This window comes from Schistocerca cancellata, chromosome 3 (assembly GCF_023864275.1).
Source record: "Schistocerca cancellata isolate TAMUIC-IGC-003103 chromosome 3, iqSchCanc2.1, whole genome shotgun sequence".
NCBI classification, from domain to species: domain Eukaryota; kingdom Metazoa; phylum Arthropoda; class Insecta; order Orthoptera; family Acrididae; genus Schistocerca; species Schistocerca cancellata.
In genome coordinates, this window is record NC_064628.1 from 494,571,395 (window position 1) to 494,590,356 (window position 18,962).

Sequence of the window (18,962 nt, forward strand, 5' to 3'; positions counted from 1 at the left end):
GGTTTCCTCCAGATGGCCCATAAACAGATTGGCATAGGAGGGTGCCATGCTGATGCCCGTGGCTGTGCTGCAGATTTGTTTGAATACATTTCCATCAAACAAGAAGTGGTTGTGTGTTAGGATAAAATTAAAAGGTTGTTCTTAGGAAGGAACCTGGAGAAGGATTGTGAGGCAAAGTCCGAGGTAAGGAAAACATGGAAGGTGATGGTTAGGAGGGGGGAGGGAAGTGAGAATCATGTTGGATGATGCTAGAACTGGAGAGATAGGGTTTAATGTTGTGATTAGGTTGCCTTTGGTTGGAGTGATTGGTGGCAAGGAAGTGTTTCACGATAGGGACTGGGAGAAAGATAGCAAGTCTTTGGCAAGTCCAGCTTGATTAAATTAGGGTGTAATGCTGAAGGTGAGCTCTTAGGATAGGGCTAAAACTTGTCTGTGGCTGAGGATTTTGGTGGAAATGTCAACAGTATTCTGGGATTGTTTCGTCTTTGCATTTAGTGTAGTGTTGGCAGGGAGTTTCCTGGATGTGGCTAACTGGAGGGCAGGGTCTGGGTGTTAAGAGGGGTTGATGAGGAGGAACACTGTGGGTAGTACAGAAAATGGATAGTGGTGCCCTAAGGTGGCAGTAGGATATCAGTAGGCTTGATAACTGGAGTGCAGGGTATTCAGTTTTGTTTTCTTTTCTAAAGAAGGCTTTGGTTGAAAGCTCAGAGAGTAAGTCTTTTTGTTGTGCTTATCTGCAACTCAGTGTGTCATCTGTATGATGAGTAGCAATCTATCCTTTTCATCATATTGTTGATATCCCAACTACTCAATTCACATGAAACATCAAGAAATTGTCTATTTGGTATTGGAAGTAAGTGTGAGGAGTAACTGTTGTGGAGGGAGACAAGGGTGTGAATACAGTGAGCAAGAGTAAATGGCTGTAAGTTGCAGTAATTCTTGAGATTAAGAGGATTTTGTAGGATAGACTAGTATCGAGCATCTTTGGAATGAACACCATAGCAACTAGTTTTTAATTCGTCCACAGATAATAGGATAGTGATATTAGACAAGCCAGCTTAATACAACAATAAACCTAATTAAAATTAGCAAATTTATGTGTAAACACAAATAATTACTTGCATATCTTGTGTCATGAAGATTTATACACTGTGCACAGTGCTCTTCACTATGCACATACTTACTAATAAGGGAGCATATGCAGAAATGGAGAAAAAACTGTGATAAACATGTATTGCAGTTATAACCTGTCTTAATTTGTCACAGCTGTGTGAATTGAACATCTTTGTATTTTTCTACAGTGGTGACAAATAAGTACCACTTATTGCTCATTAACAGTTCCTGTATCTCTCAAAGACAATATCTGCTGTTACATGTTTTGTGATAAGGAAAACTGTTTACATTTAATAATAAAACACACACATGTCCTTGTAAGTGAGAAGTGATTGTTCATAAGATAAATGAGAATAACTTGAGTATGGAGTAAGTCACAGGTATTGCAATTGAGGCTAGAGGAACAGAAACTGTCAGACAACCAGTATTATATTTGACTGAAGTATTAACCATAAAAGTGTTTAGTGAAATTATTGGCTCTGTAATGTAATAAGAGAGTAGAGTCTTCAGTCAGTTTCTATTTTCTCATTTTACAGCTCAATCCAGACAACAGGATAGGTGCAGAAGATGCACTGAGGCATCGTTACTTTGCCTCACTTCCTCGGAAGCTGTATGAATTACCAGATGGTATGTTACCATTTAAAATTATTTTCCTTTTACTCATATTGCAAGTACATTCTGAGACGAAAAGCACCACTAACAAGCTATGCAAATTGGTCCCAAATCGATATTATTACAGGTATTATCAGAACATGGAAAACTGTAAACTTTGATGACTGATGGATGAATGTGTGATGCTACAGCAAAATTTCACTGCACAGCTTGCAATGATAGTAAATAGAGGACATGTCCACACCAGGGCATAAAGTCGTCATGAATTTCATTCTGTTTACTGAGTTTAAGAGTAACTATGTCTCACAGACAGATGCGTGAACAATACGTCAGCATTTGAGAGAGGATGTGTTATTGACTTAGTCAATTAGAGAAGCGATTTCTTTTAAATAAATCATCCATTTTGTCTGAAATTGTAATAATTTGTTTGCCTGTGCATGTACATCATATATACTGATTTCCACCCCATTTTGATAAATCCTTCATGTGCATTGCTTTTTTGTCCTAGAGTGTATTTAAGACCTCTGTATATTACTTCTTCTGCTCTTCAGGAGATGCACACATCTGCTTGTTCTGTTATTTAGAGTGAAAATAAAGACTGCTGTTGAAATAGTTTAACTTGCTACCAGTTTTCACTTTAAGATCTACTCCTATAGAAAGAATAGAAAAAGGTCACCTCATTGGTATTAATATGTGTCATGTTTTCCACACATTTGTTGAATATTAAATTAGTACTGTCCTTAAGAGTTATACTTTATGTTAAGGACAATATGAGAATTCAAAGATGTTTTCTTGACAACATTGTACTGGAAACTGTTTGCCATTGCATTTCTACATTTATTATGCAGTGTGAAGTGTATCTCTGTATTCTGTGGATAACTCTTTGTACTTTGCAAAGTTCGTGTTACGGATGAGCACAAAAAGCAAGAAAAGACTAGGGAGCAACTTCATTGAGTAGATAACCCCTCTTGTCAAATGTTACCAAAGGAGTGTTACATTACCATAGCCATCCAGTGTACAAGTCACCATAAAGTGTCCTTGTCTTCATTATGTGACACATTGTAGAGAAGTTTATGATTATTAAATGGTACTAGCACAAAGTCTGATAGAAAAAAACTTTACACCACCACCACCACCAACACCACCACCACCACCACCACCACCACCACCACTGCCGCTGCCTCCTTCACCTTTGCCCCTCCTACTAATTTCTGGAGAAGAAAACTTCTACCTCTTGATTTTTAACTGGCTACCTTCATGTTCATCTCAGTTAACTGTTATGCATTGGTTATGGAGGCGGGTACTTAATCTTCAGCCAGTTAAAACAGCTTTTCATTAAGTTTTCCAAGTTTAAATCTTGGTCCAGTACAAAATTGTGCATATGAAATGTGTCAAACAACATGGAATGTTCACAGGATCTGGAGCTATTGTTACTAGAGTTTGTGTTGATGGAAAAGAAAAAATATTGGGAACAAACAAAGAAGAAGAGGAAGAAAAATAAATGTTATGGTACAGACACTGAATTGCCATAAGATATGAGGCTGTCTTTTGAAGGAAAACCACAAATACAAAAAGCTTTACATATTGCAAACTTGTTGTCGTCCTGTTTTCCTTAAGTTGATACAGAAACATTGTAATTTTGTCAGTGTGAAGGGTGTTATGCTAGTTAGGATACCCAATTTGTATTCAGAAGCATATGGTTTTCAGTTTTTCTGCCATTTTGCAAAATTACTGCAGGTGAGTGCCGGGATGTCACCTTAAATCAGCTGAATTCACTTCTTTCCCATAAATTTGCCATCTTAACTACTATTTCCACCTTTTGCGATATTCACATTGGTGAGACTGTACACTCAAACCTGTCGTACTTTCCATTTATTCAGTAATGTAACAGGGAACATCAGTTTAAGTGTCTCTCTGTCATTTATAAAGTGTGTTGGTCACACCTGTATGTACGCAAAATGTATGTTCACATTAATCTGCAACAGAAACTACTTGCACATTTGGTTATTGTACATTTTTGTTCAATTCTGCTGCTGTTTGACTATACATGTTTACATTGTGTGTGTGTGTGTGTGTGTGTGTGTGTGTGTGTGTGTGTGTGTGTGTGTGTGTCCAGCAGCTTAATAGTATGCTTGAATAGAAAATTAATCACCTGGCATGTTAAAGGTAGTACGAGGAGTGTTCAGCAAGCAATGCAAAACTTTTTTTCTGAAAGCAGGTTGGTTTTGTTCATAATTCCAATACACCAAATAGTTCTCCAGTCTTTAGGCTACAAAATCCTATTTCCAACAAAATCTCTTTTCAATGTGACAACCTTGTGCCACCTTACTGGAAGGACCTGTATGGTGCCACTCTGCTAGTTGAAATCAGTCAATGTCTTGCTGTAGCAATAAACTTCCCCCTCATCCAGGTACTGCTTCCCGTGGAGTGTATCATCCATTGGGCCAAACAAATTGAAGTAGGTATGTGTGACACCTGAGAGCTGTAGGGTGGGTGAGGAAACATAGTCCAGTGGAAGTTCCAAGAGCTCCTCTATTGAGCCCTTATGTTGTCACGGAGAAGGAGAAGCTCATTTGCGTTATTGTGGTGACGAACCAGCTGAAGTCATTTCTTCAATTTCCTGAGAATACCACAGTACACTTAAAGAGTTGATCATTGCACTGTGAAGAAGTACATCATACAGAATAACTCCTTCAGTCCCAAAAGACTGTCGCCATGATTTTACTGGTTGAGGGCACAGCTTTGAACTTTTTCTTTGTAGGAGAGGTGGTGTGGTGTCTTTCCATGGATTGCCATCTGTTTCCAATTCAAACTGATGAAAACATGTTTCAGTATCTGTGATAAGCGATGAAAAATTGTAACAATAAGGGCTCGTAATGCACAAGGAATGCCCCACTGACGGTCCTTTGTTGCTCTTTATGGTCTTCTGTTAAGTGGTGAGGAATCCAGCGGGCACACACCTTTGAGTATTCCAACTGGTGGACGAGCATGTCAGCACTACCAACGGAGACATCCAGTTGTGCAGCAAGATGTTTGATTGTGGTCTGTCAGTAATCTTGACTGAAAGTGTCCGCACACTCCAATGTTGCAGGAGTCACCACTGTATGTGGCCAGCCAGCATGTGCGTGAGGTCGGGCTGTCCAATGACTCACCATGCATTTGTTCATTGCCAGGTCTTTACAGACATTCGTTAAGTACCATCTGCAGCTTGCGGTCTCACTTCCTGAGCACGGGGTCCCAGGTTCGATTCCCAGCGGGGTCAGGGATTTTCACCTGCCTCCAGATGACTGTGTGTGTGTGTGTGTGTGTGTGTGTGTGTGTGTGTGTGTGTGTGTGTTGTCGTCATTTCGTCATCATTCATGAACGTGGTGAGCTTCGACTGAGCAAAGTTTCTGAGTTTGTACGGATGCTGATAACCACGCAGTTGAGTGCCCAACAAACCGATCATCATCATTGTCATCATTAAGTAACTATGAATATAGGTGGTAATATTCCAAGATGTCCCACAACAAATTCTGCATTTTTTCAATTTGAAGTTGGCCAAAGGAAAATGTGTCACATTACTTACTGAATGCCTCTCGTAGTATCTGCATGTATATGGTAATGGATAAGTTATAGGTGCTGTAAACAGTCAAGTAAGCGTAGTGTTAATTTTACCTGTTTGTTCTTGGAGGATAAAATGTAACGTAAGTTACGAAAATTACATATGTAGCAAATGTAATTCTTCCAGTTGTTGTATGTCACAAGTGTATTGCCATATATTACATCACCTTCCTGTTGGTGGTTGTTGATGTAGTAGAAATTTCTAACCAAACTACAGCCAAAGGTTGACCACAAAGAAGCAGATAAACAGCATATGTGTTGGCTCAAGATTAAAATTTGTTTGCCATCAGGCAAAAAAAACGTTTACAGGACATTAATGCTGGTCCTTGCCAGCTCTTTTGTGAACAATCAATGCAGAGTGCACTGCATCACTGGAACATTTGAACTAGAGTTGCACATATGAAGTTCTTGGTCACTCTTGTCTGTAAAACACAGTTACAGTGAGTAGTAGAGCAACAGTGGCACGCACAGTGGACCACAGAAGACTCTTAATCAGATTGTGTAAAATATATATATATATATATATAATAGAGGGAAACATTCCACGTGGGAAAAATATATTTAAAAAGAAAGATGATGAGACTTACCAAACAAAAGCGCAGACAGGTCGATAGACACACAAACAAACACAAACATACACACAAAATCTAGCTTTCGCAACCAACGGTTGCCTCGTCAGGAAAGAGGGAAGGAGAAGGAAAGACAAAAGGATATGGGTTTTAAGGGAGAGGGTAAGGAGTCATTCCAATCCCGGGAGCGGAAAGACTTACCTTAGGGGGAAAAAAGGACAGGTATACACTCGCGCGCGCGCACACACACACACATATCCATCCACACATACAAGACACAAGCAGTCCACGAAGGAATCCCTATGAAATCCCCAAACCACCTTCCCTACCCTCTGGCTCCTACCCTTGTAACCGCCCCCGGTGTAAAACCTGTCCCATGCACCCTCCCACCACCACCTACTCCAGTCCTGTAACCTGGAAGGTGTACACAATCAAAGGCAGAGCCATGTGTGAAAGCACCCACGTGATCTACCAACTGACCTGCCTACACTGTGATACATTCTATGTGGGAATGACCAGCAACAAACTGTCCATTCGCATGAATGGACACAGGCAGACAGTGTTTGTTGGTAATGAGGATCACCCTGTGGCCAAACATGCCTTGGTGCACGACCAGCACATCTTGGCGCAGTGTTACACCGTCCGGGTTATCTGGATACTTCCTACTAACACCAACCTATCCGAACTCCGGAGATGGGAACTTGCTCTTCAATATATCCTCTCTTCCCGTTATCCACCAGGCCTCAATCTCCGCTAAGTTAAAGTTGTTGCCGCCACTCACACCTCACCTGTCATTCAACAACATCTTTGCCTCTGCACTTCTGCCTCGACTGACATCTCTGCCCAAACTCTTTGTCTTTAAATATGTCTGCTTGTGTCTGTATATGTGTGGATGGATATGTGTGTGTGTGCGCGAGTGTATACCTGTCCTTTTTTCCCCCTAAGGTAAGTCTTTCCGCTCCCGGGACTGGAATGACTCCTTACCCTCTCCCTTAAAACCCACATCCTTTCGTCTTTCCCTCTGCTTCCCTCTTTCCTGATGAGGCAACAGTTTGTTGCGAAAGCTTGAATTTTGTGTGTATGTTTGTGTTAGTTTGTGTGTCTGTCGACCTGCCAGCACTTTCATTTGGTAAGTCACATCATCTTTGTTTTTAGGTATATATTTTTCCTTCGTGGAATGTTTCCTTCTATGATAACTATATATATATATAAAATAAAATAAAATAAAATAAAATGTCTGCTTGTGTCTGTGTATATGCGGATGGATATGTGTGTGTGTGCGAGTGTATACCTGTCCTTTTTTCTCCCTAAGGTAAGTCTTTCCGCTCCCGGGATTGGAATGACTCCTTACCCTCTCCCTAAAAACCCATATCCTTTTGTCTTTCCTTCTCCTTCCCTCTTTCCTGACGAGGCAACCGTTGGTTGCGAAAGCTAGATTTTTGCGTGTATGTTTGTGTTTGTTTGTGTGTCTATCGACCTGCCAGCGCTTTTGTTTGGTAAGTCTCATCATCTTTCTTTTTAAATATATATATATATATATATATATATGTCTGCTTGTGTCTGTAACCTGGAAGGTGTACACAATCAAAGGCAGAGCCACGTGTGAAAGCACCCACGTGATCTACCAACTGACCTGCCTACACTGTGATGCATTCTATGTGGGAATGACCAGCAACAAACTGTCCATTCGCATGAATGGACACAGGCAGACAGTGTTTGTTGGTATACCTAAAAACAAAGATGATGTGACTTACCAAATGAAAGTGCTGGCAGGTCGACAGACACACAAACGAACACAAACATACACACAAAATTCAAGCTTTCGCAACAAACTGTTGCCTCATCAGGAAAGAGGGAAGGAGAGGGAAAGACGAAAGGATGTGGGTTTTAAGGGAGAGGGTAAGGAGTCATTCCAGTCACACATATCCATCCACACATATACAGACACAAGCAGACATATTTAAAGACAGAGTTTGGGTCCAAACTCTTTGTCTTTAAATTTGTCTTTAAATATGTCTGCTTGTGTCTGTATATGTGTGGATGGATATGTGTGTGTGTGCGAGTGTATACCCGTCCTTTTTTCCCTCTAAGGTAAGTCTTTCCGCTCCCGGGACTGGAATGACTCCTTACCCTCTCCCTTAAAACCCACATCCTTTCGTCTTTCCCTCTCCTTCCCTCTTTCCTGATGAGAAAGATGATGTGAGGACATTTTAGTTATACAGAATTGTGTCCTTCAGCTGAGGTGGTGGATAATTTGAACCAGAATGCCTACAGGAAGCTATCAGGAAACTCTATATTGTCATGTTTCCATCTTAATGATTACCAGTTGTTGTGACAGGAGGAAATGGAGACTAAAGTTTTCATACAATACATCATAATGTCTTTATCAACTGAGTATTAACTTTTTTGTTTACTGATGCGAGACTTAATATACATTGCTGTCATTTCCAGTAGCTTGTTTCAGATTATGTGAGCAATAAAGATGAAAATTTCATCTCTAACACTGACAATGTTGAGCATCAATGGCCAAAGTTAGAGTATGTAAAATACGCCATAGAAAGTATCTGCCAAGCAAGGTAGTGAGGGACGGGAAAGAGCTGGTGTGGTTAGACAACCTCATTAGAAAACTTCTACAAAAACAGAGGGGGCTTCATTGCAAATGTAAACATAGCTGAAGCCTCACAGACAAAAAAAAACTGAACAAAACCAAAACTCGTGTAAGGAGAGACGTCGGTGGAGCATTCAATGTATTCAAAAGTAAAATTCTATATACCGACTTAACAGAAAATCCTAAGAAGTTTTGGTCTTACATTAAATCAGGAATTGGATTAAAGCCATTTGTCTAAACATTTAGAGATCATAATGGTATCAAAACTAAGGATGACACAAAAAAGACCAAAGCACTACATATTTCTCCAAAACTGTTTCACTGAGAAAGTTAGCATTTTAGTTCCTCCTCAAATTGTCACGTGAACTTTAAAATGACAGATACTGAAAGGTGTGACCATGGGATAGAAAAGCAACTGAAGTTGCTTAGCAGATGAAAGGCCACTGTGTGTGATGGGATACTAATATGATTCTACATAGTGTGCTACAGAACTAAGTCATCTTGTAGCTGCAGTGTACATCAGGCCACTGGAGGAGTGAAGTGTTCCTGGTAATAGAAAAAAATGCAAGTCATTCCTGTTTTCAAGTTGGGTCATTGAACACACACTCACAAATCCATAGTTCTATATCTCTGACTTGGACCAGTTGTTGGTTTTTGGAATGTTTTATGTACACATATTATGACATTTCTGGAGACTGGAAATCTCCGCTGTAGGAATCAACACAGAGTTCTGAAAAATATTCTGTGAAACCCAGCTTACTCTGTTAGTTTGAGACCCATAAAGCAATAGGTGCTGGTGCCAAGGTTAATGCAGTGTTCTTTGATTTAAAGAAGGCATTCAATACAGTTCTGCACTGCCTCTAAAGAACAAAATATGAGGATCTACAATACCAGACCAGCTGTGTGTTTGAAATGAACAATTTCTGGCACACACATCACAACTAGCATATAATTTCCAGTGGTGATAAATCTTCAGTTGTAAAAGTAATTATGGGCTTATCCTATGGGAGTCTTAAAGCACCATTAGCTTTCATATTGTATATAAATGACAAAGTGGACAGTGTTGAAAGTTCCATGAGGCTTTTGGCGAATGATGCTGTTGTTTAGAGAGAAGATGCAATGCTGGAAAATTGTAGGGAAATGTAGAAAGACCTGCAGAGATTGACACTTTGTGCAGGGAGTGGTAATTAACCCTCAACATAAGCGAATGTAATGTACTAAGCATGAATAGATAGTCTAATTATTGTACTATTATATGACTATTCTGCAAACATTGGAAGCAGTCATATCCATAAAACATGAAGTAGAATGTATATGAAGTGATTGAAACTGGAATGACCACATAAAACTAACCACATTCAAGGCAGATGTCAGACTGAGATTCTTTGGAAGAATCCACATGAAATGTAGTCCATCAGCAAAGGGACTAGTTTACAAAATACTCATTCTATCAGCACTCGAATATTTCTCAGCAGTCTAGGAGCTGTACTAGACAAGATTGATAGAGGAAATAGAAAAGACACAAAGAAAAGCAGCACATTTTGTTACAGGTTTTTTTAGTAAGTGCAAAAGCGTCATGGAGATACTCAGCCAATGCAAGTGGCAGTCACTGCAAGAGAGGCGGTCCACATCATGGTGTGGTTTGCTATTAAAGTTTCAAGAGTATATATTCCTGTAAGAGCCAACTAATATATTGGTTCCTCATATGCTCATGAAAAGACAGATGAACATAAAATCAGATTTGAGCTTGCACAGACTTACCGGTAATCATTCTTCCCATGAACTGTTTGTGCCTGGAACAGGAAAAGGGGGACGTGACACTGGTGTACAAAGTACACTCCATATCACACCATAAGACTGTTTTCAGAGTAGTGTAGATGCAGGTAGAATTCACAGATTTCTTCCTCATGAACTTAAAGGAACTGTGACATTAGTACACACATACCTAAAATTGTAATCAAAATTGTGAAGTTTGAGAAGTTTTGTCGTATTAAATTTCAGGTGCTAAAGGGGTATTATGTCTAGTAGAAGCTGCATTTTTAATGTACAAACTGTTTATTTCCATTTTTTTTTTTTGTAGATTTCCTTTAAGTTAATTTTAGATTACTTTCTTTGTTTAGCATATAGCACATGCCACTGAACCAAATTAACAACTAGTCAAAATTAAACAAAAAAAATTAGTATTAGTAATATGTTTGGGAGAAGAGGTTTGTGTGCTTAGAAGCTAGCATAATAAGAGAAAAAAAGTTGGGAACTCAAATTTGTAAAGCCATTTTTAGTCTCAGAACCTCAGAATGTTGCAATGGTGTAAAGATACCATTTAGTTTTTTGCTCTTCCCCCCCACCCCCCCACCCCCCCTCCCCCCTTTCTCTTGAATTTCCTATATGTTTTGAAACATTTTTGCCATTGCTCTTCTTCTCTATCACCTTCTTTGTGCTTTAACTACTTTCTCTTTGTTTGTTGCTCTTTCCTGTTTATAAACATTTCTTTTCTCTTTATTCTCTGAGTTAAGTGTCAACAGAGTTAAGTGTTCATCTTTTGACTTCTTTTTTGATGTGCTGCACATCGTTTGAACACATTGTCATCAGGAGCTAGGTGGTGGTACATTTGTGTTTTGGAGTGGGTTTAATGTTCAGTGAATTTGCTCTGGGATGCCCATGGTTACACCTCTGGGTATGAAATATATACAAGTATTTAAATAAATCAATCAATTATCCTCTTCTTGTCAAGCTAGGGTTGCTAATAATTATGATACCATTGTTCTTTATTGTATTACAGGTAAGTTCAAATATTGTATTTAGTTCCAATATTACTAAAAGTTCACACATTCTTCTGCTTCACAGGCAATCTATGTACTTACAATGTCTGGCTTACTTTTCTCTCACATTGCTAAAGATGATATTCAAAGAGGAAAACTAATCTGGCAGCATGTATGATGATCATAGAGATGTTGGAAATTATGGAAACTAGCCATTGTTGTACTTCTAAATTTGCATATCTTTGTTGTGTTCCTGGCGGGCGCTAAAGAGATTTTCTTCTCTGCCACAAAACTGAAAAACTCTTAAATGTATAGTGTTTTCTGGAACTAAATGTGTAACTACGTACATAATCTTCTTTTTCAGAAAACTCCATCTTTAGTGTAGAGGGAGTCTACCTGTTTCCTGAAGGACGGTCTTGTTCTGTGAAGACCTGAGGTTCGTGGGAATTTGCCATATATTCACCACCATCATGAAAAATGTGGCTGATGGTTGTACTGAAGTGTATTGATGGCCATAAAATTGCCTTGGTGTGTGTGAGAGACAGACAAAAAAGTGACTTGATTGGCTGTAACTTGTTGACACCATCAATATTTTTGTTTATTTCGGATGGAACAGCTCAGGGACGATTGTTATGACTGTTGAGATTTTGACGTTATGAACATTGCTTGCTCAAATCACATTTGCTTACATCTACTGAGAGTACAATAAAAGTGTTCTCAGCACATGTGTGATCTGTCTTTAATGCAGTTTTGTAATAGCCAAGGCAATATGTACCAGACGGAACATTTTTTTCTAAATAGGTACAATGTTGTGTTTCAGAACTGCCCTTTATGATTGCAGTACTTTACAACTCGAATTTTAATAGTGAAGATGAAAATTTCCCCAATGAGTGAAAAAATTAGTAGAATGAAATTTAAAAAAAAGTACTTTTAATGGTGAAATTTAAGCGGAGAGGATAAAGTAGCAGTGCATTAGCAAATCTATTCTAATGGCTTTCATCGAAGAAAACATTCTCACTTGTTGCCATAAATTTTGCACGGCTCTGCACGTTCATTCCTTCCAGAGTGCTCAATTATTATTGTTGATCTACTTATTCAGGCTGTTTAGCAAGATGATATGTATTGATTTGTAAATAAAAGTTAATGTGAAGACATCTCTCTGCTTCTTACAGTGTATACTTTCTGTGCTTTGTTCAATAGTCTGAAGTAATGTATGCACAAATGTGTCATGTACTGCTCATAGTCATTGTATAAAAATTTATGTGGATTATGGCAAAGGAATAGTTTGCTGGGAATAAGCTGTTTCGGGAAGACCCGATCAGTGTGTTCTAGATCTGAAATGTGATTTCTCTATTGACAGCATGTAAAATGTTCCTGTTTCATTCTGTTTACATATATTTTTTAGCAACTGTATATGATAAGGGGCCAACAGTTATATGTAAGTAAAATAAGAACTGGATAAATTTGTTGAACCATCAAATTCTGTCTGGTGGTATTTTCAAATAATAACACTGTAAGCGCACATTTGTGTTGAGATACTGACTGAAATTGTCGGTAAATATAGCAAAACAAATGGATTTGCTTGGTAACTGGATACTTCTAATGTTCATGAACAGGGTGTTTCGATTCCTACGATATTCTTGTATGGTTCACTTGCTTTTGGCCTTGAAGAGTGTATGTGCTGTTGTTGGTAATGTTGCTATTTTCTTAAAATTCGATTTGCAGTTTCTCTATTTTAAAGAAAAGTCAATGAACGATATACACTGCACTGAACTGTCAGATTCTATGTAATATATTTTAGTTGACTATGTATTCATGATGTGCCAAATAACTCTTTAAGTAGCAGTGTTTCTGCAGTCAGCAGTCTGTGGCATTTGAACTGTGATTTTTCAGAGCATTAGAATTGATTCATGACAATCCCATTTTACTTCCCATGCTCTAAAACCAAAACGGTGGAATAGTGAGGCTTAAAATTACTTTCATTAGTTTAATGAAGTACAATAAAAAAAATTAGAGTAGGATGATGTGACATGTTGGTAATTTTAGGTACAGTAAATCATTTTCAGCCACACACTTATTTATTAACTGTGAGAGTTTACTAGTATATTTTTATAAGCATTTGAATTAGTGTAAATTATGATCAGCACACATTCTCCCTTGTAATGTGGGAGAAACCGTGAAGCACAAGAAAACCTTCTTACAGTTTTTCAGAAACAGACAACATTTTTGTGTTTTTTTGCTTCAGATTCCAGATTTTATCCTGAAATTAATAGTAATATTACATTAACTTACCAACATGGGGGCAAACCAAAATGTTTGTCTCTGTTTAAGTTCGAAGTTCTTAATCACTTACCTGTATTTATGACATAAAACTTACTTTTTCTTCATTACTTTGATGAGAAGTATTAGGTCCAACATGTCACCTCAAGTGGGTTGGTCAAATTTAGGTATAGAGGGTAACACAGTACTATGTTTAGGAACTAGGGAAAAAATTCAGAAGTGTTTTGAAAGGGAGAGCACTATTCCATACTGCACCAACCCTTGTCCTAAGTTTTTACAAATAAATCATTTGAGAAACAATTATGTTCAGACAAAGCAGTTATACAGATATTAACAGAGGTGATTAGTAGCACATACATCTTCTGCTTGTGTACTGAAAGAAAGAGCAACAGACTACAAACATTTGTATGACTTTTCAGCACCTCTTAGTTTACATTACAAAGAGTAATTTAATATTATACATGATAATATACATGTAAAATTTAAAATGTAAATAGTTATTGGTTGTTTACACCACTAAAAATCATGATCGGATACTTAATAAATGTCTCTTTGTAATATTGTGGTTTTTTTTTCTGTAATCCCTTCACTTTGACCTTTCTGTCATTATTTAATTTTTGTGCTTTTGTAAGACATTTGTTTTTCTTATTTTGATGATACAGTTAGCTATGTATCTGCTTACATATTGTATATTTATTTTTTCATGTTTTACAAAGATCTAGATTCAAGAACATTGCTTCTGAAGAAACAGCACTAAAGATGTTGATGTGCTAAATGTAGTCACAGTAGAGTAGCTACGTTAATGCCTGTGAATGTCTAGCGCATTCTGCAGAATGTACTTAATATCAGTTTATTCTATCCAGCCTTATTCCTCACTATTTGTTTTACACAGCTGTGGAAAACACTTAAATTTTAATATTTGCCAAGAAATGGTGTCCTTGTAACCAATATGACTCTACGAACTCCACATACAGTCCTGAGGAATGTGTTACCAACAGCACCACCTTCAAAATTTGCTTCTGTAACCTCAGTTTCCTGTCTAAGCATAACTAATATTGCAGTATCCAGAATACCCAAGCTACTTCTTCTGGTTATGTCTGCCATGAACACCTGTTAGCCAAGGTATCTCACTGGATATCTGTCAAACTTGTGAAACATCCTGGTTGTCGTGATCTCTCAGGTTTTCTCAGTATAGTTGAATAAAGTTGTATTTTCAAGTTTCGGCCTAATTGCTGATTCAGTTTTCTGCACAATATTTAGATGACCAGTCCACTCGTGGATTTTGGCGCTGCAAACTGTCTTCTTAAGTGTTTTCTGCCTGGATTCTAACCAGACTGTGAACTTCTGTTGGTGTTATGCTGCTATTTATAGACACAGTGCCTGTTATGCCCCTCCTATGCTTATTTGTTTCTCTGAACCCACACTGTTCAGGCATGAAACACACATTGCCTCAGTGTTTTCTGGCTCTAGTTGATGAGAGGGCCAAGGAGAGCCTAATAGATTGAGTACCAGACACCAAGCCTTGTTTAAGTTGAAACCTCCATGCCAGTTCATTAGGCTTTCCGACATCTTTATTTTTATACTCCTTAATTTCACTGTCCCAGAAATCTATTATTCACAACATGATTCTGGGCTCATCAGATTTGAATCCGTGGTTATACAGAGGGGTCCAAAAAATGTATCCATTGTTTAAAAGTCCATAACTTGCAAACTAATTGATGGAGTTGTCTCATTTTTGGTGAAAGTGTAGCTTAAAGTGCAACTTAAGATATCACTGTAGGTGTTCGAAATGGTCACCATTAACATCCACACACAAACGATGCCGCCGAACTGCAGCACGAACTACTGACTGCAACGTGTACAGTTGGATATTTGCACATGAATGTATGATGGAGTCTCGAAGTTCATCCAATGTGCGTGGCTTTTGTCAATAAACTACGTCCTTTAGTGTTCCCCACAGGTAAAAGTCCAGAGGAGTTAGGTCTGGGGAACGTGGTGGATACTCCACAGCACCTCTACAGCCTATCCATCTTCCTGGTAGATTTTCGTCGAGATACGGCAGTTGACCGGTGTCGCCTGGTGAAACGTTGTTGTGATGCCTCATGTAAGGAGGAGAAATGTGTACCATCACGTTTCCGACTTTGATAAAGGTCGGATTGTAGCCGACCGCGATTGCGGTTTATCGTATCGCGACATTGCTGCTTGCGTTGGTCACTATCCAATGACTGTTAGCAGAACATGGAATTGGTGGATTCAGGAGGGTAATACGGAACGCCATGCTGGATCCCAACGGCCTCGTATCACTAGCAGTTGAGATGAAAAGCATCTTATCCGCATGGCTGTAACGGATCGTGCAACCGTGTCTCGATATATGAGTCAACAGATGGGGACGTTTGAAACACAATAACCATCTGCAGGGACAGTTCGATGACGTTTGCAGCAGCATGGACTATGAGCTCGGAGACCATGGCTGCGGTTACCCTTGACGCTGCATCCAAGGCAGGAGCACCTGCGATGGTGTACCCAACGACGAACCTGGGTGCACGAATGGCAAAAGTCATTTTTTCGGATGAATCCAGTTACTGTTTACAGCATCGTGATGGTCGCATCCGTGTTTGGCGACATTGCGGTGAATGCTCATTGGAAGCGTGTCTTTGTCATCGCCATACTAGCGTATCACCCGGTGTGATGGTATGGGGTGCTGTTGGTTACACGTGTCACCTCTTGTTTGCATTGATGGCACTTTGAACAGTGGATGTTACATTTCAAATGTGTTACGACCTGCGGCTCTACCCTTCATTCGATCCCCGCGAAACCCTACATTTCAGCAGGATAATGCACAACTGAAGGTTGCAGGTCCTGTACGGGCCTTTCTGGATACAGAAAATGTTTGACTGCTGCCCTGGCCAGCACATTCTCCATATCTCTCACCAACTGAAAATGTCTGGTCAATGGTGGCCGAGCAACTGGCTCTTTACAATACGCCAGTCACTACTCTTGATGAACTGTAGAATTGTGTTGAAGCTGCATGGGCAGCTGTACCTGTACACGCCATCCAAGCTCTGTTTGACTCAATGCCCAGGCGTATCAAGGCCATTATTACAGCCAGAGGTGGTTGTTCTGGGTACCGATTTCTCAGGATCTATGCACCGAAATTGCGTGAAAATGTAATCACATGTCAGTTCTAGTATAATATATTTGTCCAATGAATACCCGTTTATCATCTGCATTTCTTCTTGGTGTAGCAATTTTAATGGCCAGGATTGTATTACACTACCAAACATGAGGCAACTCCGTCAATTAGTTTGCCAGTTATGGACTTTTAAACAGTGGATATATTTTTTGGAGTCCTCTGTATTTGAGACAGTGTGTGACAACAGATGATTTGCTTAGTTGTTATAGTTTCCACCTCTTTCTAACTGTTCTAATAATCTGCTCACATGAAAAACATGCCACATTCATATAGAATTTGGTACACTCCAGACTTTGAAACCTAAATTGTCTTTAATATTATAAAGAAGACTTTACCTTTGTTGAGGGGAGTGAAGTACACAGTGCGGCACGGTTCCATAGGAATCTGCTGATTTTGTCGGGGGATTGGACCAGCATAATGCAGATAGTTGAATGTTTCTTCATCATCCTTAATCTATTACTCCAATGTTGCTGATTTTGACTGCAAGATCTTCAAAACACACTATGTATGTGTTGTAGACCCACAGTGTGACTAAGACTATCCTTGCCTGACAGTGTTAAATCTCAGTGGACGAGTCTTCCTCAATGAATTTCTGTGACCAATGGTGATGGTTCAAGGTGTGGAGATTGAGGTTAGGGCGCAGGTTTTCTGTAAGCACTGTGACCCAGAGAATCATCGGTTCTTACCTTAACCAATATGTCAAGGATGGACAATGATGAATTTTTTATTAGGATAGATACAATTCTTGAAATTTTCCCAACATAAAGAGTATTCCATGAAGTTTTGGGATTGCAGTAAGATCTTGTTGACTCCTTGCCTTGATATTTTGGCGGAAAACCATTCAAACATCTTCAGGTGAATGTAATATACTGGAGATTGCTAGTTAACAGTGCTAACATTGTACCAAAATTGGTACGGAGATGCTTGCATAAAGGCAACCACTACACATGTGATCTCTGTCAGCTTAGGGAGTCCTCTTCGAGTATTGCTCCATCTATGGCACGCAGGTGCTGTTGTAATGGTGATATTGCCTGTACACTCTGTCGGAAAGTGGGCAAATGAAGTTAAAATTCTGACATCAAATTAACAAAATTAACTGTCACTGGACATTTCATTAGTCATAAGTGCGTTGATCACCACCTTGTTAATTGTGATGGTGGCTTTCAGCTGGACGAGGTCTGGAACCCAATGATTTCTTTAATATCTTCTGAAATAAAACATTTTATGATTAATGAACGTCCAATTTGTGTTCCACATATCGCATCACAGCAACAGGAGTAATGGACCATCCATAACCGTGCCTTCAGTTTGTTGATGTTATTTTTCAACCAAACAGGAAACATGTTGGTTTGTGAATGTTCGTAAAGAGTTAAGTGAAACATCATGGAGTACTTCCACAATTAAGTCAAAGGATTTAGAAAGTGGGCTTCTCATAAAAAGGGTGACCACATCAAAACTGATCCATAAAATTTCTGTAGGGCAGCCACATAAATTCGACTTCTTCTTCTAATATTTCGGCTGAATACTGTCCAGCCATCTTCAGAGTGAGCCTCACTCTGAAGATGGGTAGACTGTATTCAGCCGAAATATTAGAAGAAGTCGAATTTATGCGGCTGCACTCCTGAAATTTTATGGATCAGTCTTTGTGCTGCGAAAATATGAAGATGCACACATCAAAACTGATTGATATTACAATCTCCTGCAGCTGTAATTGACTGAATAGTAGAACAAACTGAGAGGAGCTGCTAATGTGGTGTTCGTATGTTCCCAGTTATGGTATTCTCATGTTATTGACAAGGAACCCTTTGTAGTCACAAGTTCAGTCTTTAGTAAGGCACATTTGTAAGTGTTGTGTCAATAATTATGAGAGGAAAAATATTAGTTGCTAGTGACTCACCATGTGCATCAGTAGAGCAACAGAAAAGTGTGTCCTGAAGGTGCAGAGATCAACCTCCTATTGTATGTATGTATTACACTTCACAAAATTGACATCACCAACATTCAAGAAATGTTCAAAACAAATTTGCGCCATGAACACAGTGGAAAACGGTGTGCCACAGTGATCACAAAAGTTTTCTCCACCAAGATCAAAGACAAACTCCCTGGGAGTGACAAACTGTGTGGGACTTTCAGCTATGTATCCACTCTTCAAGAATACACATAGAAAGAATCGCATTGGTGTAATGGAGTGATGAGAACTGATGGAATGTGATGGTATTCAACCC

General features: G+C 39.0%; 1 protein-coding gene across 2 annotated transcripts in view; it reads left to right on the forward strand.

Annotated features, from left to right (window-relative positions):
• LOC126175262 (cyclin-dependent kinase 14) overlaps nt 1-14,089 on the forward strand; it is a 174,577-nt gene extending 160,488 nt beyond the window's left edge. For both annotated transcript variants that reach the window (XM_049921904.1, XM_049921903.1), the window contains 2 exons: nt 1,650-1,740; nt 11,629-14,089. In XM_049921904.1, coding sequence (XP_049777861.1) covers nt 1,650-1,740; nt 11,629-11,699 — 162 coding nt within the window. In that variant the 3' untranslated portion in view covers nt 11,700-14,089. The remainder of the gene's footprint in view (nt 1-1,649; nt 1,741-11,628) is intronic.
• The last annotated feature ends 4,873 nt before the right edge of the window (nt 14,090-18,962 follow it).